Consider the following 25,411-nt stretch of genomic DNA (forward strand, 5'->3'; position numbering starts at 1 on the left):
TAATAACAGACATATATTAGTTTTCACAAATTCGATTAATGGTTGACTTGCATTGTTATCACTTTTACCTACAGGGGGCGACAATTTATTATCAACCATTTGCAGATGGATGACATTTCCTGTTACTGGAAGATTTTGTTGACTGAATATTCCAAAACCTTGTCCTACAAAGTGAAGAAAAAGAAAGACTATAGCAAAATTTCCCCCAAAACTTTGAAAACAGAACTTTAAAGAACTATTATCCTTGTGGTAGAGCAACTTTATTTGGATATCTTTGTGACAAGTTACAGAGTGTCTCATTCATTTGAATGAGATATTTGCCTATGGTAACATATCTAATACTAACAAAATAATTGGTTATCTTTGTGAAATAAGAGAAAGATCCAGACTTGCACAATAATAGAACACAGATTTAAAAGGCAGATTTATAATCAGAGGATCAGAGTTTCCTGGCCAGGTTAGGCAAGTTACTAAACTTTCCAGGCCTTAGTTTCCTTATTTGTAAAATGAAAGGGTTGAACTGATGTCCCTGGAGATTTCTTCTAGATCTAGTATGTGATCATATAAGTAGCATTTTGGGGGGGGGGGGTTAAATAAGGACTAAAATCAGACTATATGAGTTTTTATGTCTTTGTCTTAGATTATCACTATACGTACTGTGTCTCATTTTACTTATCTAAGTTAGAATCATGCTAGTCATTTTATTTGTTATTGTGAAATGCAAAAATGTCTTTTTGGACCTTTTGAGTATTATCTAGAGCAGGGCTGTCCAAAATGTAGAGGACCTGCAGTGCAATTTTACAAGGCCCCCTGTGGATTTACTAAATGCATTAGTAAAGAAAGCAGAGCTACTGCAGAACTCTCACTAAAATGGTAAATCAAAATATACTGTCTGTTGTTTCAATAAAAACTTTTATAAGTAAGGTTGGACAGCCCTGATCTTAGAACAATTTGCCATTTAGAAATATAATAGGGGACAGCTAGGTGGCGCAGTGGATAAGCACTGGCCCTGAAATCAGGAGGACCCAAGTTTAATTTTGGTCATAATTGCCTAGCTGTGTGAGCTTGGGCAAACCACTTAACCCCATTGCCTTAAATAAATTTTTTTTAAAAAATTAAAAAAATTAATATAATAGGTTCTGTCTTTAGAATTCTGCTGTTTCTCCGATTTGATCCTACTAGATAAGTTTAGCTGATGTACATAAACTATTTAGAGATCATTTACTGAAGGGTCCATAGGTACAGAAATATATGTCATGCAATTAGTTTTTTACTTTTTTTAAAAAAAATTATAAATTTTTCTTTATTTGGGGAAGATTTTATATTTTTGTATTGAATGGAACTAGTTCTTAGTTATTGCAAATGAACTTCTAATCTCGTTTCTGTTGTTTTTACAGCTCATTTTATGGAGTTTATTCAATCAGTTAACATGTATTTATTAAGTACTGACTGTTCCAGTCAGTGCTCCAGGGCCAGTGCTCTATCCATTGCACCACCTAGCTGCCCTACAACACATATAATAGGTGCATACATACATTCATAAAAGATATATACAGAGTAGATGAAAGGTAACCTTAGAGGTAAAGACTATAACAAGAAAAGAAACCATTTGTTCCTGCAAAATAATTTCAAGAAGTTATCTGTACCTTTTTTTTTTTTAGCAAGGTAGTGGTTGTTACATAGGCAAAACAAATAAATCTCTATTAACTGGAAGTGACACTAGTAAGGGTTATCTTGAGTGTGCATTTTGTGGGTAACATCAATAATCCACTTCAATAAATATCACCAGCTGAGATTTGAAGTACTTACCACTCTTAGATTCTCTTATAATTCACTTCCCCATTGCAAAGAATTTTTTTTGTTTTTGAATGTTATTTTTTCAATTACATGCAAAGATAGTTTTCAACATTCATCTTTTGCTAAGCTTTTGAGTTCCACATTTTTCCTACCTCCCTCCCCATGATAAAAAGTAATCTGATTTAGGTTTATAATCATAAACATGGTTTAACATATTTCTATATTAGTCATGTTGTGAAAGAATTAGAATTCAAGTGGAAAAAATAAAAAAAGGAAAAGATCCCACAAAACAAGTTATAAAAAGTGAAGATAGTAAGCTTTGGTCTTGATTCAGACTCCCTAATTCTTTCTCTGGATGTGGATGGCATTTTTTAATCACAAATCTTTTAGAATTGTCCTTGATCACTGACCTGCTATGAAGAGCTAAGCCCATCATAACTGATCATCACACAATGTTGCTGTTAATATGTACAATGTTCTTTTAGTTCTCACTTCACTCAGCATCAGTTCTTGCAAGTCTTTCCAGCCCTTTCTGAAGTCTGTTTGCTGAAGATTTCTTATAGAACAATAGTATATACCATGATTTGTTCAGCCATTCCTAATTGATGAGCATCCCCTCATTTCCCAATTCTTTGCCACTATAGAAAGAGCTGCTATTTTCTTTTTTTTCCTATGATCTCTTTGGGATATAGACCTGGTAGTTATATTGCTGAATCAAAGGATTTAAAGAATTTATTTCCATGCAAGCTCATGTTGGACTCCCATAATTCTCCCCCCCCCCCAAAAAAACTTTTAGATAATAATGAGCTCTCTAAAGAGTCCCTCCACAATATAATGAAGTATGAGGGGAAAAATTATGGTTAAACCAGAATACTGTGGTGATTTGGAACATATTCACAACACCCTCCTCTACTCCCTCTATTAAAAAAAAAATACTGAAGAATGAAAGGTGGTAAAACATTTTCTCTGAGGATGCTTCATGCCTATATTTAGAACAATAAGGTTTTTATTGTAAGCTCTAGGACTCTGGATCTTTATTCTATAGGGATAGACTGAAGAAGTACTTTCATAAAGACTCGTGGAACATTGTATTTTCTCTTTTAATCTTACTTTTAATTTTTTAAAATATCTTTTCCAATTATGTCTCTTCCATCTCCCTTATCTAATAAATTATATTTAGTAATAAAGAGAAAAAAATTAGTTCAGCTAAACCAACCAACACATTAACCATGTTTCATAGTATCTGTAATAACCATAACCTCTATTTTCCTACCTGTGCAAAGATGAGGGGTTGTATCTTTTAACTATTTTATAATACTATACATTGTTGTTGTGCTGTCAATTACTTTGATCTGTGTCAACCCCATCAAAATAAGGTTCCAATATCCTTGTAAAACAGATGACATGCTTGAACAGATCTTCAGATTTAATTATTATTGGAGATTAAGTTTGATCAGTGCCTTATAATTTCAACTCAGCTCCTATTGAGTGATATTTTTATGTGGAAAAGACAAGGAATTAAGTTTTTGGTTGTCACTGGGGAAGGGAGAGCCTTTTCCTCTCTTTTTCTATAGTGCTGATCTTGGTGTTTTGAAATGTTTCAACCTTTGAATGAAAATCATTAGATATAATAGCTGATCACCCAATGTTTTCCTAAAAGAAGAGTCAAAAATGAGATCTAACATTTTAACACAGATCATTTCTTTCCCTCTTTGGTTTTTGTGATGCTAATTGGTTTCAAAATAACGAAGTGAAATTAAATCATACTAAATCAGTCAAAGTGAAATTCAGTCAAATTAAATGAATTTAAAATTATTCCATTTTTCTAGAACTCAAACTGCACATGTGGAAATTTACATTTATTAATTGCAAGATTCATTAAAAGGGATTTTTTTTTCAATGCAGGGTATCTGGTATAGGGATTTTTGTTCTTTGGAAAATTTTAAGTTTTTAAAGATTCTTATAGGATGTTATTACCCTCTCTGATATAGCACAAGTAGGGTACAATTGAAGCATACCTATTAAAATCCAAATTAAAGGAACATTTCAAAAACCTATAGAAGTTACCTAGCTGTGTGGCCTTGGGCAAGCCACTTAACCCCATTTGCCTTGCAAAAAAAAAAACCAACCCTATAGAAGGTGGCTTTTAGTATGTGCAGCTCAGAAAGTCTTGAGTTTATGAGACTTATTGTTTTATGTGACCAGCATATATTGTAGCCAGCATTACGTGTCTATATTTGACATACTGAGGTGAAATGTGAACAAAATGGATACTTTAAAGGGAATTGAGACTTTGTTGACTGGAGGCAGCTAGGTGGTCCAGTGCATAGAGCACTGGCCCTGGAGTCAGGAGTACCGAGTACAAATCGGTAGACACTTAATAATTACCTAGTTGTGTGGCCTTGGGCAAGCAGCTTAACCTCATTTGCCTTGCAAAAACATAAAAAAAAAACCTTTTTTGATACCACTATATGTAGCTCTTCCAACTCATTCCTCTCCCTCCCTTCTTCTGGTTTAACCTGCATTTCCTACTAGTTGTGGACGGCCTTGTTACCAAGGCACAGACTCTGACACATTGCAAGTGTCTGATGAATGTTTTTTTCATACATTCACACTCCTTTTATATGTATAACAGCTGATCAACTTCCAAGGAAAATATTTTAATGATCTAAATCAGAAATTGGCACACTACAGCAAAGCTACTGCCTTTTTTTTAATCCTTGAGCTAAGAATGGTTTTTAGATTTTAAAACAAAGTTTCATCATATTTAAAAATGTAAAAATCTGTTCCTTAGAATAATTAGCAGTATCTATCTGAAACCTTCAACAAGCATTATATTCAATGGGGAAAGGCTAGAGGCATTCCCAATAAGATCAGGGGTGAAATAAGGATGCCCATTATCACTACTACCACTATTCAATATCGTATTAGAAATGTTAGCCTCAGCAATAAGGGAAGAAAAAGAAATTGAAGGAATTAGAATTGGGAAGGAAGAGACAAAACTCTCACTCTTTGCAGACAACATGATGGTATACCTAGAGAATTCCAAGAAATCATCCAAAAACCTACTGGAAATAATTAGCAATTTTAGCAAAGTTGCAGGATATAAAATAAACCCTCATAAATCCTCAACTTTTCTATTATGTGACTAGCAAGATACAGCAGGAAGAGCTAGAAAGAGCAATCCCATTCAAAGTAACCTCAGACAATATACCTGGGAGTCTATTTGCCAAGACAGACTCAGAAACTTTTTGAAAACAATTATAAAACACTTCTCACAGAAATTAAATCAGATTTGAATAACTGGGCAAACATCAACTGCTCATGGATAGGTAGAGCTAATATAATAAAAATAACAATTCTACTAAAACTAAACTACCTGTCTGTTTAGTGCCCTACTAATCAAAATTCCAAAAAATTACTTTAATGAGTTACAAAAAGTTGTAAGTAAATTCAAATGGAGACATAAAAAGTCAAGAATTTCCAGGGATTTAATGAAAAAAAAGTGCAAAAGAAGGGGGCTTAGCCCTACCGGATCTAAAATTATAAAGCATCAGTCATCAAAACTGTCTGGCATTGGCTAAGAAATAGAATGGTGGACCAGTGGAATAGACTAGGTGCAATAGTAGGAAATGAGTATAGTAATTTGCTGTTTGATAAACCAAAGAGTCCAACTATTGGGATATAAACTCTGATAAAAACTGTTGGGAAAATTGGAAGTTAGTATGGAAGAAATTTAGATTAGACCAACACCTCACATCCTATACCAAGATAAGATCCAAATGGATACATGATTTAGACATAAAAAACAATACTATAAGCAAATTAGAAGATCAAGGACTAGTTTACCTGTCAGATCTATGGAAAGGGGAACAGTTTATGACTAAGGAAGAGATGGAGAACATCACTAAAAACAAACTAGATGATTTCGATTACGTTAAAAAGCTTTTGCACAGATAAAACCACTGCAACCAAGATCAAAAGAAATGTAAACTGGGAACCAATCTTCACAACTAATGTTTCTGTTTTAAAAAAAAGTCATTCCCCAGTTGACAAATGGTCAAAGGATATGCAAAGGCAATTTACAGATGAGGAGATCAAAGCAATCCATAGTCATGGAAAATTGCTCTAAATCATTACTTATTAAAGAAATGCAAATTAAAACCTCTCTGAGGTACCACCTCACACCTCTCAGACTGACCAATATGACCATAAAGGATAATGATCATTGTTGGAAGGGTTGTGGGAAATCTGGGACACTATTACATTGTTGGTAGAGCTGTGAACTCATCCAGTCTTTCTGGAGAGAAATTTGGAAGTATGCCCAAAGGGCAACAAAAATGTGCATATCCTTTGAACCAGCAATACCACTACTGGGTCTATACCCTGAAGAGATGATGAAAAAGGGTAAAAACATCACTTGTACAAAAATATTCACAGCAGCCGTTTGTGGTGACAAAGAATTGAGAATCAAATAAATGTCCTTCAAATGGGGAATGGCTTAGCAAATTGTGGTATATGTATGTCATTGAACACTATTATTCCATTAGAAATCAGGAGAGATGGGATTTCAGGGAAGCCTGGAGGGATTTGCATGAACTGATGCTGAGTGAGATGACCAGAACCAGAACAACACTGTACACCCTAACAGCAACATGGGAGTGATGATCAACCTTGATGGACTCGCTCATTCCATCATTGCAACAATCGGGGACTATTTTGGGCTGTCTGCAATGGAGAATACCATCTGTATTTAGATAAAGAACCGTGGAGTTTGAACAAAGTTCAAGGACTATTCCCTTTAATTTAGGGGAAAAAAAACCTGATATCTTATTGTTTGATCTTGTTATCTCTTATACTTATGTTTCTTCCTTAAGGATATGATTTCTCTCTCATCACACTCAATTTGGATCAATGTACAACATGGAAACCACGTAAAGACTGACAAATTGCTTTCTGTGGAGGGGTGGGGGGAGGGAAGTGAGACTGGGGGAAAAATTGTAAAACTCAAATAAACTCTTTAAAAATGAATGGTGAAAACTATCTGCATATAATTGAAATATAAATACATTTATAATAAAAAGCAAGAAAAATGTAAAAACCATTTTTAAGTTGAGGAACCTGGTGTAAGGAACAGATTCATCACTAACAAATATTTTCTAAGGTAGTCAAGAGGCCTGAACAACACAGCATAATAATAAAATTGTGCAAGCTACCTAAGAACTGAGTGTAATAAAATCCGTTTAGGAAATATATTGCAGTAGTACAAGTCAAGTTGATAGAAGATGTTTTTTTCCCCCTAATATTAAATTCTTTGGAATAAAAGTCTGATATTAGTTAACAGAAGTTGGATACAGTGAACAATAAGATGGAGGAGTGAATCAATTCTCTTCATCCGCCAATCTTTCAAACCTCTCCAAAATTGTCAAAAATAAAGCAATTTCGTCGTTTCCCAAGATTTAAACAAGCTTAAGGAGCCTGCAAAATTACCCAATATCCTAAGAAGCAGATAAAAATGTAATTGGGAAGTATTTAACGAAGTAAACATAGAATACAATATAGGTAATGTTTATTTGTAGTTTTCTAAATCAGTGGGGGCAGCGGCTAACCTTTTCTGTTTGAGCTTGACACAAAAGAAGCAATAAGAGCTCCCCTGCACCAGTGCAGCCCTCCTCCCACCCTGCCACGAGCTCCGTCCTTCCTCTTCGCTGTGCGGGAGATCTAATGAAAGCTCGTCCGGACAGAGCTCCGGGAGCAGCAGCTTGACAGCCAGGAGGGACGTTCCTGGGCTCGCGCTGCAGGTCTGGGAAGCCAAGGACGGAGGGAAGGTAATCCCCGAGCCCCCGGGGCGCGGGGACGCGGCTCACGGCGCTGGGAGCCCAGACACCCCGGGGCGCCAGCCCGGCGATGCCCCGTACTGGCGGAGCGGCGGGGCCGCCCGGGCGGAGGAGGCCGTGCCTGCGCCAGCCCCCGGGCCGTGTCCCGCGCCCCGTCCGTCATTATGCCGCTGACCCCTGCTAAGCCAGTGGGGATTTTCTTGTCAAGAGAGGCTCACCGTTTCCTCCTCCGACTCACCATACAGACGAGGAAACTAAGGTAAAGAGGATGAAGGGCCTCACAGCTGGCGTCAAGGTCTGCTGCTGTCGAGGACAGCTAGCGGGGGGCAAAGGCTGCTGCTCCCTCCATTCCGGACCCCCGCCTCTCTCCCCCACAGACTCTAGGTGTTTAATAAGTGGTTTCTCTACCCTAGGAGTCGGGAAAGGAAGGCTGGGACGGACGGTCCGGGGCCCGGGTTTCTTTCTAATCTTTGTGTGCGTAGCGGCATCACTCCTGTGAAAAAGGAGGTGTCGGATCCCGCGAGCTTGAGGTTCCCGCAGCACCCCCGAAAAGCAGCAGCCGGGGCAGGCACGAGAACAACCGCGCAGGCTCGCACCTTCGATCACTAGGCAACGGCGTCGGCCGCTGGGGGGAAGAGCTTCCGGGGTAAGACCCGGAAGGGATCTTGGAGGTCCTCTCGTCCAGCCCCCAGGTTAAAGGACTCGCCCCGGGATCCCTCCAGTTAGCAAACGTCTGAGGCGGAACGGGAGCCGCGAGGTATCCTGACGCTCCCGGGGCTGATCCAGCTCAGTCTCCGCCGCCCCGGCGCTTCTCCAGAACCCTTTGTCCCGAGCTGCGGAGAACGCGGTGGTAAGAGCCGGCTCTGGGCTCATTGCATCCGCTCGGCACCGGCAATGAAAGACTCGGAGTCTGCGCGTGCGTGTCTGCTTGTGTGTTTGTGTCTGTGTGTGTGTGTGTGTGTTGTGTGTGCGCGCGCGCGCGTGTGCGTGCCTGCCTGTCAGTGTGTCTGTGTTTACGTACACATGCGTACCTACGTAAAACACGTGTAGGCAGGCAGGAGCACACTCACTCAGAAACAGAGCCGGGGGCAGACGCCAGGCTCCGTCACTGTGGAGAAGGACCTGGCTTGGCCTCTTTTCTTCTAGGCATTTGCAAGTTTTGCTTGTTGAGCTTTTGGTTTTTATTTTTATTTTTATTTTCTTCCTCTCTCTTTATCTCCTTTCTTTTCTTGCTCTGTTCTGCCTTTTCCTCTTTTCTCCTCATCCATTTTCTCATTTCTTTCATTCCCTTTCTCTTGTTTCCCTCAACTCCTTTCTCTTCCTCTCTTTTCTTCCTCTGTCCTCACTGTTTCTCCTTTTCTTTCTTCCTCCCTCCATCTTCCCCCTCACTCCCCAATTACTCCCTTCCTACTTTCCCATTTTTGCCTCTCCTTGGCCCATCTGCCAAGACCTCCATTGCACTAACGTTTGTCACTTAATTGTGTTTTTATAGTACCAAGAAACTGGAATGGAGAGACCCCAGACAACTTATTTGAGAAGAATATGGAAGGCGCTGGTCCCTTTTCCAAGGGTCCTTGCTGAAGAAAGCACCATCGAAACTGGCTCAAGTCCCTCCCATGAGAAGACTCTACCTTCTCACATTAAGAGTCCATCTTACCCAGAATCAGGATGGGACCGTCTCAGGGAACTCTTTGTCCAAAAGTAAATATATTAATACTTTTTAGCAGTTATTAATAATAAATGTTATTTGGAGAAGTTGCATATTAGGGTTTTCATCTCAGAACAATCTATCATGGACCCTAAGTAGAACTTTGAGATTCTAGTTTCTTTCTCACTCCCACCTTCCCCTTACTAAATTTTTCCCATCTGTGTACAGGTTTTTGTTTTTCATATTTGTCCCCTGTAATTTCATTATAAGAGATACAGATCTTGCAGGTCAGTAATTGTTTGACAAACTTAATTAAGTCTTCAAGTAGTAATATCCAAGTTCTATTGATAGCTTTGTTAAGAATAAAAGAGGGGGGGAGGCTAGGTGGCACAGTGGATAGAGCACCAGCCCTGGAGTACCTGAGTTCAAATCCGGTCTCAGACACTAGCTATGTGGCCTTGGGCAAGCCACTTAACCCCGTATGCTTTGCAAAAACCTAAAAAAAATAATAATAAAAGAGGACAAATTACAAATTCCTTTAATACATTTACTGTATGTATTTAATACATTTATTGTATGACTCAGGAAACTTGAAAAGTTTTACTCATTATGGAATCATACATTAAAAGAACTGGAAGATATCCTGGAGATAATTTAGATTAACCCCCTTATTACCAAATGATAAACCCAAAGAAGTTAAGTCATCTGTTCAGGTTCCCACAGATAATAAAAAGTAGAGCAGGGATTTATTGTTTGAACCTCCAATTTTTTTTTATAATTTATTTACTTTTGAATTTTACAATTTTCCCCCAATCTCCCTTCCCTCACCCCACTCCCCCAATTCGTGTTGAGAGAGAAATCATATCCTTAAGGAAAAAAAAAATAAACCATAAGAGATAGCAAAATTACATAATAACAGTTTTTTTTAAATTAAAGGTAATAGTCGGTCTTTTGAGCCTCTAATTTTTGTCAAAATTATGGTTAATTGTCTGTGACTTACAGAAACATGGAATTTTGAGGTAGGAAAAATCATTAAAAGCAATAATTCCTTTATTTTATCTAAAAGAGTTAGGGACCTAGGAAAATGATGTTTGTTAGTATAGTTTGTTAATTAGTAGTATAGCTGAACTTCAAACCAAATGTCTTAACTTTTAGTAGTAGTTAACACAGTGACAGGTACTAGATTTGGAATCAAAAGACTTAATTTATGTTTTAGTTCTGCTTTATATGGAGAATTTGACTCTTGGGATGAGGATGAAGCATATCACTTTGTGATTAAGGAGTTCCAGAGGGAAGAAAGGTATGAGGAGATTAGGAATAGTAGAAGAGACCTAGCACTTGAGGATGTTGTAGAGTAGTTGGTCACAAAGGGTAGACCAATTGATAACTGAGATTCTACTGGTCTTTGATTGCCTATATGAATTTAAGCAAATGGAGTCAGGAGGACCTGAATTCAAATGCAGCCTCAAATACTTAATAATTACCTAGCTGTGTGACCTTGGGCAAGTCATTTAACCCTCCCATTGCCTTTGGGCAGCTAGGTGGCACAGTAGATAGAGCACCAATCTTGGAGTCAGGAGGACCTGAATTTAAGCTCATCAATTTTCATTTGTCTGAAGTTTCTCATTTGTAAATGAGATTGAACTAGATGATATCAAAGATCTTTTCTACCTCTGAATTTTAAGATTCTTTAATTAGAATATAATCTTGTTCTTTAAAATGAGAATTCCTCAGCTTTATTGTCTATAAAAATAATCAGTCTGATTTGAAGTTAATCAGAAATTTCCATTTCTGTATATCTTAAATATGATGATGTGTTAAGGAATTGAAACTTCCTCTTTACAAGTACTGTTGATTTACATTGAAACCTCATTAATTCAGATTTCTAATTTCTCTGGGTCTCAATTTCCTCAACTGAAAAATGAGAGAATCGGATTAGATTACCTTTGATATCCTTCCCAGTTCTAAATCTATGATCCTTTGACTGTAGACCAGGCTGAAATTTGCATTTCCATTAATTCTGAGGAAATGATCTTCTAAGTAAACAGAAAGGTAAGAGAAAGTGGAGAGAGGTAGTAATCTATTTTAAAGAATGATTTTATATAAGATAAGTACATTAACTGTTTAAAAATGTAGTAAGTAGATTTTGTTAATTACAGACAAACCTTTTGTATGTTCATCAGACAGCTCTATCAGGATGTACTTGCTTCAGCTTACTTTGTTTACTTGAAAGTAAAATCTTTGAAAAAAAAATTTTTTTCTAATTCAGATTGGTTTTCCCTCCCAAAAAGTCTAGACTTGTGTCATTTTACTGTGTGTGTGTGTGTGTGTGTGTGTGTGTGTGTGTGTGTGTGTGATGCAGTCCAGAGTACCAGTACACAATAAATATTTGATAAAAGTTAGGCAAAAATATCCAGGTTTTAGTCCTATATGCAACATTCTGGAAGCTTAGTTATATTGGGAAGTTCCCAGTTTAAAGATGAAATTCAAATAAGGAAAATGGATCCTCTAATATAAAATCTTTATAATTTTGTTCTGGAGACTGGTATTTTAGTATAATATCAAAAAGGATGATTAAGAACTGAATTCTAGACTTAAAAACATATAATTATATATAAATGTTTTAGTAGGTTCTGTAGGAGCCACAATTAATGGAAATAAAAGATTGTAAGCATTTAGAGAATACTAGAGGAGTTGATTAGTAACTTCCAAGAGTTAATCCCAAGAAATTTTGTCTTTCATTGATGTTTCAGTGAACACCTACCAATTCCTGAGGAAATTGATTATATTTACAAAGCAGCAGCTTCAGGGGCAGTCATTGGTTGGATATATGGTGGCATACCTGCATTTTATCATGCCAAACAACGTTATATTTCTCAGAGCCATGCAGAGATTTATTACAACCGATTTGATGCTGTGGTATGTATGTATGTATGAGTGAGTGATGTATAGTTGGATTTGGTTGCTAACTTATTTTGAGAATTATATTTCCAAATGGTTTCCTATCTGGACGATATGATTAGAAATGTCTAGTTCAGTTAAATATTGGACTGAAATGTGGAAGGGAAGTTGAACTGACAATGTCAGGAAAAGGGAAAATCCATATTTACTTGCTAACACCAGGTAGTACAGATGTACATAAGTGTATACTTGTATAGAATTGGCTTAACTGAGGTTAGTTTTCTTCCTTTCTCTCCAAACAACTCATTCATCTCTGTCCTGCTTTTTCTTATACTGTATTCTCTGCTTATAATAATACCTTTCTGACTCTTCTTCAGTTATTTAAATCCTACTTATCTTTTAAAGCCTAGAAGTCTCATTCCTCCATGAAAGCTTCCCTGAATTCCAGACCATATTATTCTCTTCTTTCTCTTATTTCTCATAACTCTTTAGGTTCTGCCTTGTAACATGAAACTTATCTTCCTATTTTCCAGTGTATATGTCATCTTCCTATCTAGAATTCCTTGAGGGCAAGAAAAATGTCTTATATTTTTATATTTCATACATAGAATACTTATGATTGACATCATCATTTCCTGATTTTCCTTCTATTTGATGGGATGGTTAGTTCCATAATTTGTCCATAAATAACAAGTTTATAATTAGTTCACCTTGTGTGTATTAGATGGCACATATATTTAACAACATCGTGTGAGATATTGTTAATTTAAAAAATGTACTGTTCCCCCATAATCATGTGTAATATAGTTATCTTGTTTTTAGAATTCGTAGCAGAGAAAAAACACAGTTCCTTTGAATAAGTTAATGGTTCTGTAGACCCTCTTTTTAATATATATATAATATATATATATATCTCACATAAGAGTACCTCCCAATCTGTGGCTCTTTCCTACCATAGTTTTGAATATAATGAAGACATATCAGAGAACTAATCAAACCTTCCTTCCATTTCAGCAATCTGCTCATAGAGCTGCCATTAGAGGATTTATCCGGTATGGCTGGAGGTGGAGTTGGAGAACAGCCATGTTTGTGACTATATTTAAGTAAGCTCCCTTTTATTATTGATGAGAATATGTTATCTCAGAACACTTTCAGTAATTCAGGTTTTTGGGGGTGGGTTTTGTGAGGCAGTTGGAGTTAAGTGATTTGCCCAGGGTCACACAGCTAGTATGTGTCAAATGTCTGAGACTGAATTTGAACTCAGATCTTCCTATGCCACATAGTAGCCCCCAGTAATACAGTTTTTAAAAAAGTTTTATTGTTTTATAATTTAACCAAATTGACATAGGGACCACATCTGACAGTATATGCTATTTTCCATATCCATAACTATTGTTTCTCTTGAAAGAAGAAAAAGATATCCATTCCTATTTCTCTGAGACAAAGATGATTTTTCACATAGGGTCTAACTACTTTTTAGCATTGATATTGTTTATGTTGTTGTAGTTACAGTGTTATTTTGGTTTTGTTGTCTTCATTTATACTACCAGTCTTCCTATGCTTCTTTGTGCTCCTCATTTGCATTTTTTATAACATAGAATATCACATTGAATTCATTTTCCTCTATTTGTCTGGCCATTCTTCAATAGCCAAAATCCATTTCGCTTTTAGTTACTACAAAAAGTGCTACTTGAATATTTTCTTATAGGACCTTTTTGACATTTATCTCTTCATGCTATGTATCCAATAGTGGGGTCAAAAGGTATAAACAATTTAATGACCTTTTCTTTATGATTTCCACTTTTCAAAATGATTAGACCTGTTCACAGCTTCATCAACTATGTTTTAATGGGGTGAACATGTTTTTGTCACTGAACTATTTAAAAAAAATGATTTAAAAAAACGTGTAGTTCTTATTTCCTAGTAAAGTATGTTTGATTATCTGTGTAAAGTGTGTTGTCCTTGGCACCAGAAGTAGGTGGATTTGTTACTAATGTTTTAAATTTCTAAGTAGAAAGGGAGAAAAATAATCTGTATGTAATTTAATTTCTTCATTTTCAGCTTCTAAATCAGCCCCTTATGGAGAGGCTTGGCAAATAAACTGAAGAGCAGTCAACAGTAATAGTTTTATTTTTTAGAGTCATTATAATATTTGGGGTGCAAAAAGACTCTAAAGCAGAACAGAAATGACAAAGAACCTGGAGTAGGATTAATGAATAGAAATGATAATTTCCTTTCCTTAAAAATATTACCAAGAAGTAATTGGGTTGGGAAGTTTTATGATCATGATATTGGAGGAATACCATCAGTATACTCAAAAACATACATTTTCTTGCTTTTTTTTTTCCCTCTAGCACAGTGAGCACTGGTCTGAATATATACCGAAATAAAATTGCCTTAAGCCATTTTGTTGTTGCAGGAGGTAAGACTTTTTTTTTTTTTTTTTAACATTTCTCATTGTATTCAAATGGTTTAATGGTGAGCACTGGAAGTTAGGACTTCTGGGTCATTCATCTCTTGACTTGACATGCTGTTTTGAAATTCTACCTCAGCTTCCATACTGTGAAAGGAGTTTGTGAAATTTGCTGCATCTAAGATGTTTTGATGAAAAAAGTCGATAATTCAGGATAAAATTACATGGTTTATTCAAGTAGAATTAATTGAAATGAGATCAGTATAGTTAACTACTTCCTACTATAATATAGCACATGCCATCTGTGGCATTCAATCCTTAGCTAGGCTGCTTTATCTGTACTGTGGTGGAGAGGCTTCCTATTCAAAGCCTGTGATTAATACAGATCCAAACTGACTGTAGCAAGACCAATGTTTTTGAAGAATTTGATTCATTTCTCCATAAAGTGTTAACATTAGCATGTTCTGACTGGTCGGACAATGAGAGACCTAGCTCTCACTTTCTGTCCCCATAGGCATTTGTAAGTATTTGTATTTATTCAGCAAACATTTCTGTGTTACAGACTAAGCACTAAGGTTTGTGTAGGAAACTAACTTGCATAAGAAAGAGAGCTTGCCCTCAAGGCAATAGCACTTGTCTTTAAGATTATTTTTGTAAATGAACTGATTAACATCTGTGGGAATTGGAAAGTTTCTTGGAAGAAAAAGGGATATTTGAACTGGACAGAGAATGGGGAGGTATTAACAAGATAGGAGAGGAGGACATTTCAGCCCAAGAGCAACAGTCCAGAAAGGGCTTATTGTTTTTATAGGCATTTATAAAGTAATTAAATTGAATGTATGAATGAATGAAAATGCATTTATAGATACTCAGTAGGTGTCAATATAATAAGTTCTAAGAATAGAAAGATTAAAAAAAATCTTTTTAAAGAACAATCTCTGCCCACAAATAGCTTTTGGTTTAGTTTCAGAAGGTAATATGTACATATGTAGAAACATTCAATATAGTTTTGCAGGAGGGTAAGGCAGTAGTCTAGTAGCTGGGAGGGGTTATACATGGCTTCATGGAAAAGGTAGCATTTGAGCTGAGCCTTGAAGAACAGACTTCTAAATGGTGAGTGAGGGATACATTGTAGACACGGGGGAATAGTCACTGCTATATTTATTTATTTATTACAGTTAGAAAGCTGTCCAGAAAGTATAGAAAGACTACTGAGTACAAAGTTCTTTGCCAACAAAAAAGACACAAACACCATCCCTTATCTCAAGGAGTTCTAAGGGAGAGTCAGTATGCAAAAGAAATGTATATACAAGATCTATACTCTCTAGGGAAAACATTAGCAGTGAGAGTGTAAGGAAGGTCACCTGCTGAAAGTGGATTTTGAACTTAGTCTTGAAGGAAGCCAAAAAAGCCAGGAGACTGAGAGGGAAGAGCATCTGAAGGAAGGGGACACAGTCTAAAACTCCAGGCACAGTCTGGAGATAGGAGCGTCAAGCATGAAGAACAAGAGGGCCAGTGTGGCTTATATTACAGATTGCATGAAGGGAATATAGCGTAAGAAGACTTGAAAGAAAAGAAGGGGTCAGGTTGTAAAGGACTTTGAAAGTCAAATGGAGGATTTTATTTTTGATTCTGAAGGTAACAATTGAAAGGCACCAGAGTTTCTTAAAGGGTAGTATGTGACATGGTCAGATTTGCACTTTAGAAAATTACTTTGGTAGCTTAGTGGATAGATTGGAGTATGAATAGATTTGAGGCAAGAAGACCTATAAGATGGCCTTTGCAATAATCTATGAGAGAGGTAATGAGGGCCTGTACCAGGGTGTCAGCTGTGGAGTGGAGAGAAGAATACATCTACAGGAGATACTGTGAAAAGGGAAACTTATCAATAGATGAAATTATGTGTAATGAATGCAAGAGAAGAACTGAGAATGAAACTGAGGTTGTGAGCCTGGTTATAGAGGAGCATTGTGTTACCTTCACCAATAATAGGGAAATTTGGGAAAGGGAGAAGAATTTGGGAAGAAATATAAATGAATTTTGTTTTGAATAGGTTAGGCTTGAGATGCCTATGAGTCCTCCATTTTAAGATATCTAAAAGGCAATTAATGATGTTAGCTGGGTTTATAAATCTGGGAATTATTTGCTGAGAGATGAGAATTGAACCCTGATGAAATCACCAAGCCAGATAATATAGAGTGAAAGTAGAAGCAAGTCAAGGATAGAGATTTGAGGGTCACTCTAGGGAGTATGTGATCTGGGTGAAGATATAATAGAGGAGTCTGAGAAAGAACAATCATACAGATGAAGGGAAATTGGGAGAAAGCAGTAATATAATGACCTAAAGAGGAGGGAATATTCAGAAGATAGTAATTGATGCGATTTCTTCATCTTCGGATTTGAACTCCGATTCTCCTGACTCCAGGGACTGTACTCTAGCCACTGCACCACCTAGCTGTCCCATCAATTTCTTTTTTAAAAATTTCTAAGTTCTAAGTTCTTTCCCTCCTGTGTCTTCCCCATCCATTGAGAAAGCAATCAATATGATATCAAAATTTGAAGTTATGCAAAGCATATTTCCATATTAACTATGTTTCAAAAAATAAAAAGCCAGAAACATTAAAAAAGTGGAAAAAAACTTAAATCTGAACTCAGTTGATTAGTTCTCTCTCAGGAGGTAGATGGCATTTTTTTCTCATGGGTCCTTTGGAATTGTCTCAGATCATTTTATTGATCAGAGTAGTTACGTTTTTCACAGTTGGTCATCATTACAATATTTTCATTACTATGCACAGTGATCTGGTTCTGCTCACTTCACTGTGTATCAGTTCATATAAATCTTGCCAGGGTTTTCTAAAACTTCCCCTCATTCTTATAGCAAAGCAGTATTCCATCACAATCATACTTGTTCAAAAGCTTGTTCAACCCTTCCCCAATTGATGGAATTCCCTTCCATTTCTCTTTCTTTGCCACTTAGAAAAAAAAATATTTTTGTACAGTTTTGCCCTCTCTGTTTTCTAAAATGTCATTTCTATATCCTTTATGAAGACTTTCAGAATATATGGTTTCATTTATAGTAAGAAACTCAAGATTGATTTGAATATTCTTTACATAATACCTTATGGGTACAAATCATAAAATGCTACAGTTTCCAAAGATTAAGGGCATTAGTGGTCTGTAGCATATCACCTATGAGAATTGTGCTGAAGAAGCAACATAAAAGATTTCTTCAGAGAGATATAAGATTTGAAAAGGAGGTAGACCAGTTCTGTTTTTGAGAGTGGACCATAAATGATAGCTTACATTTTCCTTTTAGATATTCTACATCTTCCTTACATATTCTAGAGAAATGCCCCTGGCACCTTGGGTAGTTCCCATGGAGAGAAAGTTTACATGAGTGCCTGGGCAAAAATCACATAGGAAAAGAAATAAGCATTTATTCCTAAGACAGTAGTGATACAAAGATAATTGTGAAAGTCCCTGCTGTCAAGAAACTGAGATTCTAATGAGAGTCAATACACACTTATTGTAGGTATACACAAAACACATACATGTAGGGGCGGCTAGTGGCGCAGTGGATAAAGCACCAGCCCTGGAGTCAGGAGTACCTGGGTTCAAATCTGGTCTCAGACACTTAATAATTACCTAGCTGTGTGGCCTTGGGCAAGCCACTGAACCCCATTTGCCTTGCAAAAACCTAAAAAAACCCCCAAACCCACACATACATGTAGAATGTTATTTTTTCAATTACATGCCAAGATAGTTTTTGACATTCATCTTTTTATAAGCTTTTGAATTATATATTTTTCAATCATTAGAATTTATGAGTGCAGAGTGGTGTAGGTTAGCCTGTACTTTAGGAAAATCACTTCGGTAACTGAATGAAGGATGAATTAATATAGGGAGAATCTTGAAGCATAGAGACCAATTAGGAGTAGTCAAGATAAGAGGTGATGAAAGCCTGAAGTGGGTGGGGGACAATCTGCATCTTTGGAACTATTACAGACATTGATGAGATCATAGATTCATCCATCTTGTTTTGGGTAGTGCCTCACATACTTGTTTTTAAGGCAGCATGCTATAAGGGATAAGAATACTTGACACAGTCAGGAAGATCTGAGTGGTATCTATTTGACCTTTGCCTTCCAATTCCAGGACTTCCTGTTTTTCCTAGTACTACTACTTTTTGACCAGATCACTTAATTTCTCTGATCCTCATCATCTTCATCTCTAAAATAAGAGGGTTTGAGAAGATGTCAAGTTCTAGCATCTCAGATTTTTTTGGATTCAGCAGGTTGGGCTAGAAAAAGGTGAGAATGCAATTCGAAATTTCTGGGAAGATTTGAGAGGGGACAGTCAGTGAACTTCCAAGGATATTTTTAAGATGGGTTTTCTTCAAAACTTATGTCTTCTTTGGAGATATTTTGTAAGTAAGACCTACTCTTCAGTTGTGATTTAACTTCTTGGGGGCAGAGGATGCAAAATTGAAAAGAGTGGGAAGAGGGGAGAAAGTATTTTTCCTCTGAGTTGTTGGGTAAGAATCATAGAAAAAGGAAGCAAAAAGAATATTAAAGAGTATGCAGGTGTGAGATGTTCCATGCTGAGGTATAAATCAAAGATGGAGGAAAAATGGAAAACAGAACCTTTGTGTTTTAATAACCTTGTTTGTAGGGCTGGCATCATTTTTGTTTTAGAGAAAAAGAAATAGAAACTTAATAATGTTTATTGACTTAACCATGTTCACACATCTAGTAAATAGTGAATTTGGGGTTCAGTTAAAGAAAAATTTTTTTAAGATGGGGAAAGCTTCTGCATTTTTGGATACAGAGCAAGGTCATACAGGAAGTAGGATGGAATGGTACTTGGAGAACAAATGAAATTATTTTAGACATGATGTGAGAAAAAGAAAAGAACCCTTTTGAATAGCAAGAAAACATGAAAAGATCAAAGTGTAAAGATAACAGATACTGGACTTGTAGATTATGGTGGAAGATGGTCCAAAAACACCCAACAGAATTTCTGTGCCCATTTTAGCATAAGAAGAAAAATATGAAAAGAAAAAATATGAGAGGATTGGGACCTTTAAATCCAATGTTTAATTTAAAAACCTGTCTTTTCTATTTTTTAATAGTTGCTACAGGAAGCCTTTTCAGAATGCACTTGGGTTTGAGTAGGTTGGTGGCTGGTGGTTTATTTGGAGCCATTCTGGGGTATGTTTTACATAATTTCTGTCCAAATTAGCAGAGTTTAGTTAATGTCTCAGATTATAAACATTCAATCTTTAGAGTATTTGGAGATAATGATAGAACAGGGGTGGGAAATCTTATTTTTTCTGCCAAGGGCCATTTGGATATTTATAACATCATTCAAAGGCTATATTTGGTCACACATTTAACTAATTGACCCCTAAAAAACTGCTAGATTTATTGAATTTTGAGTCCTGCCTTCAGTTGCCTTGGCAGTGCTACACCAATATGATCCACAGAGAGAGATTCCTTGCTCCTGTCCTAGAATGACAGGGTCCTTCTGTCATTTTTGAAATAATGTGTGCATAAACATACAATGACAATTCAGTACCAATTCAATCCTTTTTTCCTACCTCCACTTTTTCTTTTGACAGATTAGTAGAAATGATTCCTATATAAATACCACTGACTATTTGATACAAATAGAAGCAGAATTTGAACTAAGTGGTTTGTAGTTAAGCATTGGAAAAGAAATTTAAGTTAGTTTGTTTTATTTTCAAAATATGATAGCTGCCTTATCAATAGACAAAAGTATATTTAAATGTGTGATAAAAGCCATTTTTAAATAGAAACTACTCAATAATTTCTTTTCTTTTTAAAATTTTTTTTTATTAATTTAAGGCAATTGAGTTAAGTGACTTGCCCAAGGTCACGAAGCTAGGCAATTATTAAGTGTCTGAGTTTGGATTTGAACTCAGGATCACTTGACTCCAGGGCTAGTACTCTCTTCATGCGCCACCTAACTCCTCCTGCTTATTTTCAAAGATGAAAGTTAGATTCTGTCAAATTCAGAAAACAGCACTTCCCTATTCAGGAAACCTTTGAGCAAATTTTCTTCTTTACCAGTACAGTGCTTGTCTGCTAGATAAAATAAAACAAAAACATAAACAAGTGCCAATCTGAATTGGAGTAGCATAGAACTACTTGCATAAATACTGAAAACTGCTGGAAAGAACTTTGAAAGCAAAATCATTATCATAATCCAATTTCATTGTCAAATGGAAAGAATGCTGGATTTAGAATTAAGAGAAGGACCTGTATTTAAATCTCATTTCATGCACTTAATGCCAATGTGATCTTTGACCTAGTTACTTAATCTTTCTGTGTCAGTTTTCTTATCTTAAAATGAAAGGATTGAATGAGATAAACTGTAAGGCTCCTTTCAGATCTAAATCTATGATCTTTCCAAAGAACTAATATTTTATTACTTAAACTGATGAGTCTTGTAAAAGCTTATGAATTAAAATTGCTATGAACATCATATTCTATGTACTGTCATAATCCAACTTTGAGAGATAGAGACCAAGTGTCCCAAAAATCTTAATTTAGTTTTAAGCTTTAGTAAATTTGGTAAAACTTCACTAAAACTTTTGGGGAATCCTATATTTTAAGAATACTTTGGGGACAGTTAAGTGACACAGTGGGTAGAGCACTGATGAGCAGGAAATAACATATTTTCATAATTTATTCTGGTTTATTTTTCTCTGAGAATGAATCAAAGAACCTGCTTCTAGGTGTGCTGTCAGGCAATCTCCTTCATTTTTGCTTCATTTTTGACACTGCATAGAAAACCGTTTGATTAGTTATTCTTTATTTGACTGATCTCAACTGTCACAAGTACCAGTGGAAGCTTTCTTTAGGAGAAGAGCAGCACTATGGAGTTTAAACTAATTTAACTAATTGTGATTTAGGACCCTGATTAGAATTTCATGTATGTTATAAAATTGCATCCATTCCCCCCAATCCTCCCCCCCCGGAAAAAAAAACCTTAACCCCCAACCAATTCACAAAACAAAATAAAATAATAATATACCCTAAATAACTAAGCAAAACCACATTTTAAAAAAGTGATTGTTTCGGGTGGCTAGTTGGCTCAGTGGATAGAGTGCTGGCCCTGGAGTCAAAAGTACCTGAGTTCAAATCTGGCCTCAGACACTAGCCGTGTGGCCTTGGGCAAGCCACTTAACCCCATTTGCCTTGCCAAAAAAAAAAAAACCTAAAAAAAGTGATTGTTTGAATGATAATTTTTCTAAACAGTGGTTCTCTATCTTCTTCATCCTAGTACTCCTTTTGGAATCATGCTCATGGCCATACAGAAGTTTCAAGGGGAGACTATATGGGACAGAAAACAGAAGGAACGAAAAGAGCTCTATGAGTCCAAGCTGAATGAATGGTAAGAAAGTTCTCAGATCTAACATGTTCAGCCTAGTTGGGCTTCTTGCCAAATCAATGGTATATAGTTGTTGTTATTGCATTCTGAGGGACTTTTTAATTTTACTATATCATCCAACTAAAATACATTTAGTTAAAAAAAAAATTTAAATTTAAATGGGGGGGGGGTGGTTAGGTGGTGCAGCAGATGGAGCACCAGCTCTGGAGTCAGGAGTACCTGAGTTCAAATCTGGTCTCAGACACTTAATAATTGCCTAGCTGTGTGACCTTGGGCAAGTCACTTAACCACATTGCCCTGCAAAAAAAACTTTAAATGACAAAAAAGTTAAAATACATGTATTATATTTATTTCTATTATGAAAAGCAGCATAGTATAATGGAGAGAGAGTTGGCCTTGAAGACAGGAAGATCTGATGTCCTCTAACATCTCAGGGCCCCAGGCAAGACTCAGTGGCAGGGATGGTACCAAACTTCATGGTTAGAGGAAGTTCCTTCCCAAGATGTTCCTACCCTATTATTTAAAAATAAAAAATCAAATGTACCTATTGCAAATCTAAAGAAGATGGAAAAATGTTAGAATTGCTAATTTTTCTCCCTAATATAATCAGTTTCTTTGTGTGTGAACCATTGTTAGGAGAAGCAAAAATATGCTTAATGTATTTGACTGCATTTGTTTTTTCTTTTCTTCTTTATGTAAGAAGTGGCTTGAAAGGAGCTACACAGTCAAGGGCTGAACTCTGTTTAGATTTGGAGAGCTGATACCTGTTCTTCCTACATATCACATATCTATTAACTAGAGTTTGCATTCTCCAGATGCTGAGACTCTCCTTCACTGACATTTTGGGAAACTCAGAGAGAATTTAGAAGATGTGTTATAAAGAGAAACATTTTTGCTAGTTCTTTTAAAAACCCAGCAAAAGTTTTATTTTATTGAACCCTCTTGCAGTGCAGATAAAAGCTCAGGAAGCCACAAGGCCTGAAAAATTTAGCTGGCTATTATATTTTAATCTATTGTATGTTTTTTTTCCTCATTCTTTTTTTTTTTATTCTCATTTCATACAAATGTTTTTTTTTACATTAATAAAATATACTTGTTTACAAGTAAACAACATACCCCTCCCCCCATGAATATAGATAGACTTGCTTGGGCAAAAAAGTAAAGGGGAGAGAAAAAAATTAAAATAAAAAAAATAATAGTAATAATTGTAGGTATGGCCAGGTGGCACAATGGACGAAGCACCAGCCCTGGAGCCATGAGCACCCGAGTCCATATCCAGCCTCGTAAACCCAATAATCACCCAGCCATGTGACATGCAAGCCACCCAATCCCCACTGCCCTGCAAAAACCAAAAAGAAAAAAAAACCCAAAATAAAATAGTAATAATAGTAGGGGTGGCTGGGTGGCAGACAGAGCATTGGCCCTTGAGCCAGGAACACCTGGGTCCGAATCCAGCCTCAGACACCCAAATCTATTGTATGTTAGTAGAAATCTTGGAATGATAAAGAATTTGGAAGGCATATATAGTTTTTGCTGAATGAAATAGGAATAAGGAATTAGGATTTTACTATGTAGTTTTCCAGTCTTGTAGCCATAATGAGAAGCTATTTCAAAAAGTGAGTTTTATTAAAGTGCTTGAAAAAGAAGAAAAACTTGTGTAGTCATAAGGTAATTATATATATGTTTGTATTGTAAGAAATCATGAAAAATGCTTAGAATTCTGATTCTAACATTTTAAGCTTTAAAACACTGAGTAAACCACTTAAACTTCTGAATTCTAGTTTTCCCATTTATAAAATGGGGATAATAATACTCTTACTACTTACTTCACAGGACTATTGTAAGGAAAATGCTTTGAAAACCTTGAATTTTTAAATATAGGTTGATAATCACAGACTTATAAAGGCATAAAATATATAATTAGAGATTCTCTGACTTTTTTTGTATGTGCTTTATTTAAAATCATTAAAAATCATTTGTTGAGAAAGTGATCTAAAACCTTGGAAAGTAGAATGGGCAGAGTAAAATGCACATGACTAGTAGAGTAATTTGAAGAGGGCAATAATTTGAATCTGCAGTGAGGTACTATAGCAGAGGCTCTTGAACTCACTTTAAAGGCAAATTGTAGAAAGACCAGTTGAAATGAAGGTGAAATGATAAAAAATGCAGCGCAAAATTAGTACTTGGTCATAAACCCATTGAAAAGTGAAAAATAACAAGAATATCAGAGTTGCTAAGAAAACTAGAGTTCAATCAATGGAGTTTGGGTACAAGAAAAAGAGTTTATGACTTTTCCATTAGTTTGTTTGCTTTTAAAACTATGGAAAAGAAGATTAACCAAGAAGGGATAAGGACCACTTGGTTGAGATTATAATTTATAGGTGATTCAGAGCAGAACTTCTCATCTTATTTCTATTTTCTCTGATATGAATAGTAATCTTGGGATGAGCAGAACAAAAATGACTATAGGGAGTTGAAAACCATAACATCATTGACCTGCTTGTTAAGGGGTTCTTATTAAGCTGTTTGGCAGAGGACCAGTACCTGAACAACAATGCCCAGGCAAGTCTCAGTACTTGCCCATTTGAATAATTCTGTTTTTATAATAAGAACCAGAAGCCAGGCATTTTTTTAAATTATGATGTGAAGAAATAGAATTGTATCTAACCTGTTTTTGTTGTTGTTGCAGGAAGGCCAGGCTACATGTTACTGATGCTGTCACTGAAGAGTTTCAAAGTAATTTAGGGAAAAATCAATCAGAAAAAGACATAAAGAGAATTGAAGAGCTGTTAAATCTTCCTAGAAACCCTTCTTCAACAACAGATAGTAAAGATGGGGACTAGTTTGATTCTAAATATAAAGAGACATTTAATGAGATGTTTTGGTTTTTTTTTTAAAGAGAGTTGGATAAACTCCTGGCTGTTTCCCTAAAGTTTTAATCATGAGTGTCGTGTTTGTGTTGGACTCTTGCATATAGTAAATACTGACTCTGGAAGTGTCTGATGATGACTGGTGCTGTTGAACTCACCAAGAGTTGAGCTGTAGGAGATGGTATATGTTTTCTTTCTCTAAATCTCAGAAAGAGTTTATTTACTTAATCTTTTTTCTTCCCAAATGTGAGAAAGTCTTCCCCCCCCAAAGACTTCCCTGGGTAGTAGAGTTTTATGTCTTTATTCATGTAATACCATTCTTCTAAAAGGGAAAGTGGGAAGAAGGCACCAAAAGAGGTAAATGGAACAAACAAGCAGGTCAAAAGCACATGGGAAGTCATTGTGTCACTGATCACCTCAAAACAAGTAGAGGTCTGAACAGAAAATTTTTTTTTAATAAAGAAAATGGATTCACTTATGGTTGGCCAATATATTTTATGTAACTAATTTAAGATATAAAGTTTCAACT

The 25,411-nt window shown here is 36.1% G+C and overlaps 2 protein-coding genes across 7 annotated transcripts in view; both read left to right on the forward strand.

Annotated features, from left to right (window-relative positions):
- Positions 1 to 6,765, forward strand: part of POGLUT1 (protein O-glucosyltransferase 1) — a 31,465-nt gene extending 24,700 nt beyond the window's left edge. Inside the window, exon 11 of the mRNA XM_074214571.1 lies at positions 75 to 6,765. Within this exon, the coding sequence (XP_074070672.1) occupies positions 75 to 231 (157 nt within the window). The 3' untranslated portion in view covers positions 232 to 6,765. The remainder of the gene's footprint in view (positions 1 to 74) is intronic.
- Positions 6,766 to 7,625: 860 nt separating this feature from the next.
- On the forward strand, positions 7,626 to 24,951 carry TIMMDC1 (translocase of inner mitochondrial membrane domain containing 1). 6 transcript variants are annotated; one of them, XM_074214574.1, is made up of 9 exons: positions 7,626 to 7,893; positions 8,048 to 8,280; positions 9,127 to 9,335; positions 12,036 to 12,201; positions 13,198 to 13,286; positions 14,538 to 14,605; positions 19,728 to 19,806; positions 21,905 to 22,015; positions 24,702 to 24,951. In XM_074214574.1, exons 3-9 carry the CDS (start codon positions 9,142 to 9,144, stop codon positions 24,853 to 24,855), a joined length of 861 nt encoding a protein of 286 aa, XP_074070675.1. In that variant the 5' UTR covers positions 7,626 to 7,893; positions 8,048 to 8,280; positions 9,127 to 9,141; the 3' UTR covers positions 24,856 to 24,951. The 6 variants fall into 6 exon arrangements, with proteins under 6 accessions (XP_074070675.1, XP_074070679.1, XP_074070676.1 ...); XM_074214578.1 differs by lacking the exon at positions 8,048 to 8,280; XM_074214575.1 differs by lacking the exon at positions 7,626 to 7,893 and having other exon boundaries at positions 8,028 to 8,280.
- Positions 24,952 to 25,411: the final 460 nt, after the last annotated feature.

This window comes from Macrotis lagotis, chromosome 1 (assembly GCF_037893015.1).
Source record: "Macrotis lagotis isolate mMagLag1 chromosome 1, bilby.v1.9.chrom.fasta, whole genome shotgun sequence".
Taxonomy (NCBI): Eukaryota; Metazoa; Chordata; class Mammalia; order Peramelemorphia; family Peramelidae; genus Macrotis; species Macrotis lagotis.